Source organism: Cupressus sempervirens, chromosome 10 (genome assembly GCF_028749045.1).
Source record: "Cupressus sempervirens isolate cs-2001-9-10 chromosome 10, ASM2874904v1, whole genome shotgun sequence".
NCBI classification, from domain to species: Eukaryota; Viridiplantae; Streptophyta; class Pinopsida; order Cupressales; family Cupressaceae; genus Cupressus; species Cupressus sempervirens.
In genome coordinates, this window is record NC_143127.1 from 62,676,101 (window position 1) to 62,681,520 (window position 5,420).

The 5,420-nt window shown below is 34.9% G+C and overlaps 1 protein-coding gene across 2 annotated transcripts; it reads left to right on the forward strand.

Annotated features, from left to right (window-relative positions):
* Positions 1-729: 729 nt before the first annotated feature.
* On the forward strand, positions 730-4,409 carry LOC149532571 (alcohol dehydrogenase-like 7). Of its 2 annotated transcripts, none has more exons than XM_089807560.1 (10): positions 730-1,103; positions 1,209-1,348; positions 1,435-1,478; positions 1,575-1,897; positions 2,128-2,210; positions 2,338-2,413; positions 3,396-3,457; positions 3,549-3,644; positions 3,731-3,886; positions 4,032-4,409. In XM_089807560.1, exons 1-10 carry the CDS (start codon positions 1,025-1,027, stop codon positions 4,155-4,157), a joined length of 1,185 nt encoding a protein of 394 aa, XP_089663686.1. In that variant the 5' UTR covers positions 730-1,024; the 3' UTR covers positions 4,158-4,409. The 2 variants fall into 2 exon arrangements, with proteins under 2 accessions (XP_089663686.1, XP_089663687.1); XM_089807561.1 differs by having other exon boundaries at positions 819-1,103; positions 1,195-1,348.
* Positions 4,410-5,420: the final 1,011 nt, after the last annotated feature.

The window sequence follows — 5,420 nt, forward strand, 5'->3', positions numbered from 1 at the left end:
AAATACTCCAGTAGTCGTTATGAAATGTCCCATAGTGGTGCACAAATTGGTCAATCACCAATCAAAAAAGCTAACAAATGATTGACTATTAGTACATGTCTTTTCATTTTTTGAGCTCTTTTAAGAACAATAATTGAAAAGTATCTATGACAAAACTATCATGATTATTAGACCCCTATTGATTACTAAGTTTCTTCCCCTACATCCTACTATGTGCACTATATTTATCCTCAAGAAAAAGAGAAGTTTGCCTCCACTTAAAACCAACTAATCAAATATTCATATATAAATTTGCCATTGATCCCTTACACTTCTAATTTGTTAAAAATGATAAACTAAAGAAAAGTAGGTGAATTAGATACTTCCCAAATAAATTCTAAACCAAAGACAAGTTTTTCTCCACATAGCCCACTTCCCAACCCTCCACCTAATTCACAAGAACACCACATGTTTTCATGGTCAAACAATCATAATTCTCTCCCCAACTTCTCCTACGAAAAAAAGGTAGTAAGTAGTTATCCTATTCTAATTGATCAAAATTTATTTTTAATCATGAAACCAAATGTTTCCAAGAACATAAAATCTGACGAAGAATCCGAGGACCCAACAGGACCTGTCACTTGCCTAACACTTATTTAATGTGATGGCCTCTTTTCACTTACACAGGTCCCTCACTCCAGTCCATTTGGAGAATATGTTATAATCAAGTGAAGGGAGTAGGAATATACCAACAGGTCCTTGATCAATGACAACCACAAAATAAGCCTTTCTACATTTTGCTCACCTTCTAAACCCCAACCTACCTCTCAATAACTAGCGTAAATAAAATATGATCGCGGGAAAGAACAATGCCATCATTGTTATAGCATTTTGTCCAAAATCTGAGATAAATCATGCAAAATCTGAGATTTATCTGAGATAAATCTGAGATAAATACTGTTATACAAGAACCCCTTAACCTTTGAGCATTCCTCTTCTTACATTTCTCGTATCTCTTTGACAATCTGTATCTTTTTCATTGTTTATGCTACACAATCAGCAATTTCAGGCAGCCATGAATGGATCAGTTGGCAGCTCCAAGGGAAAAGTCATCACTTGTAAAGGTAAACTGTTCTCTGGTGTGATTTTTTCAGAGTTGAATTTTGATCTTACATCCAACAATTGAGTTTTTGAAAGGGAAAATCTGATGAACAGTGGATTTGTTGAAGCTGCTGTGTGTTGGGCACCCGGAGAAGCTCTGGTAATGGAGGAAATTCAAGTGGCTCCACCACAGCTTCTGGAAGTTCGCATCAGAATCATATGCACCGCTCTGTGTCACACTGATGTCAGTTTTTGGAGTAATAAACAGGTTGGAAATCTTTTATTTCTTTACCCATATGCTTTCATTACACCTCGGCAATTACTGACTATGAATTTGTGATGTGGAATGGTCAGGATCACACAAGGTATCCTCGAATTTTTGGCCACGAAGCAGTTGGGTATGTTGTCCTGTTCAAATAAAATGTTTGTTTTTTCAAATGACACTATTTTCTTGTCAAATGATCACATGTTTATTACAAGTTTGCATGGCGCAGGAGAGTAGAAAGTGTGGGGGAAAATGTGAAGGATGTTGAGGAGGGAGATCTGGTGATACCTGTGTTTATGCCGCATTGCACTGAATGTGTGGATTGCAAGTCAACCAAAAGCAATATATGCTCCAGATTAGAGAGTAAAATTGCAGGAACCATGGTAAAAGACAATAGCACAAGATTCAGCATCAATGGGAAGCCTATATATCATTTTTTGGGTGTCTCCAGCTTCACCGAATACACTGTTTTAGAAGTTGATGCTGTTGTCAAGATAGATCCAATGGCTGCCCCTGATAAAGTTTGTCTTCTTAGCTGTGGGGTCACAACTGGTAAAGATACTACATTTTTTATTTAGTGGATAGCTTGTTTCAATTGGAGGACAGCTACAGTGTTTAAGACAATTATCATAGAATTAGTCCTTACCGGTATTTGACTGAAGAGTTTGAACATCCCCATTGCTATACAAGCATGGTGTGTTAGTGAATCAAAATGAGTTATACGAATTGCATAATTGCAATTGGCTTGAAGAACTGATTACCTTTTCGTTGTTGTTTTTCAGGGTTGGGTGGGGTTTGGAAGGTGGGAAATGTAGAAAAGGGCTCTACTGTGGCTGTTTTTGGTCTAGGAACTGTTGGCATGGCTGTAATTGACCTACACTTTATTCACTTGATTCTAATATCTTCATCCAATGAAGAATACAGAAGATTTGATTTACACATTGATTTTATAGCTATTTCAATAGTTTTCTTTGTAACGTTTACAATTGCAGGTTGCAGAAGGTGCAAGAATCAGAGGTGCATCTAGAATCATCGGTGTTGATTTGAACCCTGAAAAGTTTGACATTGGTACAGTGATGGATTTGAACATCTTTCATGTTAATTTTCATACAAATAGATCATTTTTATTACATCATTGGAGAACCAATCTATGGACTAACTTACTATCAAATTCATGACAAATTCTGCAGCTTAAGTGATATTTACGCCCAAATTATACCCTCTACCCTGTATCTGCAATTGCAATTATGGTACCTGATATTTATGAGCTAATTATCAATGGTTAAACTATTATTGTTGAATTGTGTGCTGAAGGTCTTTTATTTTGTGTTTATAAGCAACCATTCGATTCATCTCACTACTGTTGCAGCTCCATTTTCTGATCAAGTTCATTCAGATGTTCTGTATTTCCTTCGCTTACACAAGTCTGAAATGGCTTTCCTTTTTGCAAGAAAATTTCCCTTCATTCTTTAATCTCATTCCTTTCAGGCAGGTCTTTAGCTGCAAACAGTACCCAGTATTGTAGGTTTATCCCAGCCATCAAATCTAGACATGTCTTAAACTGATACATCCGATTGCATTTGTCTAAGCTTATGGAAGTACAGAATTTGGGATTTTAATTTTCACTTTTAGTACTTCAATTGTCTCATGTTTTCTGATATAATTCACTACTAATCTTTGCTGGGTATATCTTAACAAGATGTTTCAGTGGTTTTATGATGCATTTTATGGAAATCAATCCAATGTTAATTGTAGCATGTATCTAAGTGGCTATTCTTATGACATTTTTTTTGATATTCTAGTAAATCATGCCTAAGAGACTAAAAAGCTTGAGTCTATCTATATTTCTTCAAATGCCAACACTCTCTTAACTTTCTCATGCTTGATGACAACTCATTCAATTTGTCTATGCTCAGTCCTTATAAAGTTGCATTGGTTTGAGCATTTGTCGTGACTCATATTGCACAGATTTGTTCCAAAATCAAGAATTTTTTCTTACATGTGACAAACTCAACATTATAATTTTATCTCTGCTGTTTCCAATTGGCAGGAAAGAAATTTGGTGTTACAGATTGTGTGAACCCTAAAGACTATGAAAAGCCTGTTCACCAGGTTTTTCCTCATCAATCCTTCAATTTTTAACAGAGGATGAATGTGATGGGAGGAATGTGAATGAGAAAAGTCTATATATCTTTTATTACAGGTGATCAAAGAAATGACAGGAAGTGGGGTGGATTACAGCTTTGAATGCACGGGCAACAAGTCTGTGATTGTTGAAGCCTTCAAAAGCACTCGCAATGTAAGATCTCTTGCATTGTTTTGTGGAAGTGGAGTCAAGATTGGTTTGAATTGCTTTAAATTGTTATTGATAGAGGGATTTTGCAGGGATGGGGCACAACCGTGATTTTAGGAGTGAATTTGACGGAGGTGCCCATAGACTCTGCAGAATTGCTATGTGGGAAGACATTAAAAGGATCATTATTTGGAGGAATGAAGGCGAAAACAGATCTTCCCCAACTGGTGGACATGTATATGAACAAGGTTTTCCTCGTCTTCTCACAACTTACCATTTTGAGCATGCAAATTGGACGCTTCAAACTTTACCCTCTCATTTCTGACATTAACTTTAACCTTCTCAGATGTAATTGTTTTGTAATGTGATTGAATGTGTTTGCTTTTGTATCAGGAGCTTCGGCTAGATGATCTCATTACTCATGAAATCTCATTTCCAGAGATAAACAAGGCATTTGAGTTGTTGAAGGAAGGGGAATGTTTGAGATGCATTATGTGGATGGACAGGGCATTGCACTAGCTTTCTACAGAGAAAGCTTTTTTTTTTTTAATAAGTATTTTAGATTATTGTGGAGAATAAAGATCTTTCAGAGCTGATCCGACCATGTTACCTTCTGTCATATAAGGAAAAGGAAGATGTTTTGTACTCGTTTTTCATATTAAAATCCAACTGCTTTGAATGAAAAAGCCATTTATATATATATAAATTTTGAAGACATATTTGTAATGCTTAAAGTAATTGAGCAAATGGGCCACATGTACTGACTTCACCGTATTCTTGTCTTCTTGATGATAAATGGAAGAATAGTGTAGATGGAGATCGAGTAGAATATATAGAAAATGCCTATGTGGAGATTGGATTTGTTAGTAGTTTAGCCTATTGTGGATAATAGACATCTTTGCAAGTTATCCAATCACGTTACTTTCTGTCATAAAAGAAGACGGACGTTCTATATTTCTTTTCATGTTAAAATTTTAATTGTTTTAATGGATAAACTATTTAATAATAAATAAATAAAATTATATCATATATTTGCAATCCACCAATATACAGAGATATTATAGGTATTATTATTATGCATAGAAAACTAATTGAATAAATGAATTCTTTGGACCAACTTCGCCATATTCTATCTTCTTTGACAACTAGCGATGATATATGAAAGATTAGTATAGGTAGAGATTAGGTAGAATATATAGAAAATACCAGTACTTGAATCACTTATTGTGAGTAAAACACCATATATTTATTTGATGTGAATTATAAATGATATATAAACATGTGTCTATTTGTACATTTTAATGGCTTTTTATATCGACAATAAAAAGGGGTTAAAATTTATTCAAATCAACAAAATTATAGAACAAGTACATCAAACAACCCTATCAAGATCTACCATGTGCAAAACATGATGAGACAAATCTAATGGTAATGACTCTTATCCACAATATTCCAATTGTTCATGTTCAGTAGCCTAATTAGCAAGACAATTTTCTACGCCATTCCACTCCCTAGGAATATGAGTAAAAGTAACATGATCCAAATAAGCAAACAACTCAAGAATATGATTAACAACCAAAGCAAGTTGCCAACAACCATTCTCAAAATGTTGTTGATTCAACAAATGCACCACCACTTGTGAATCCATCTCACAAATAATCCTTTTCCATCCCAAAACATAGGCACAATCTACATCATAGAAAATAGCAGTTGCCTCCATCAAATTATTAGTATGACCATCTTTATGAATAGAAAACATAAACTGATCAATCCCCAAACCAT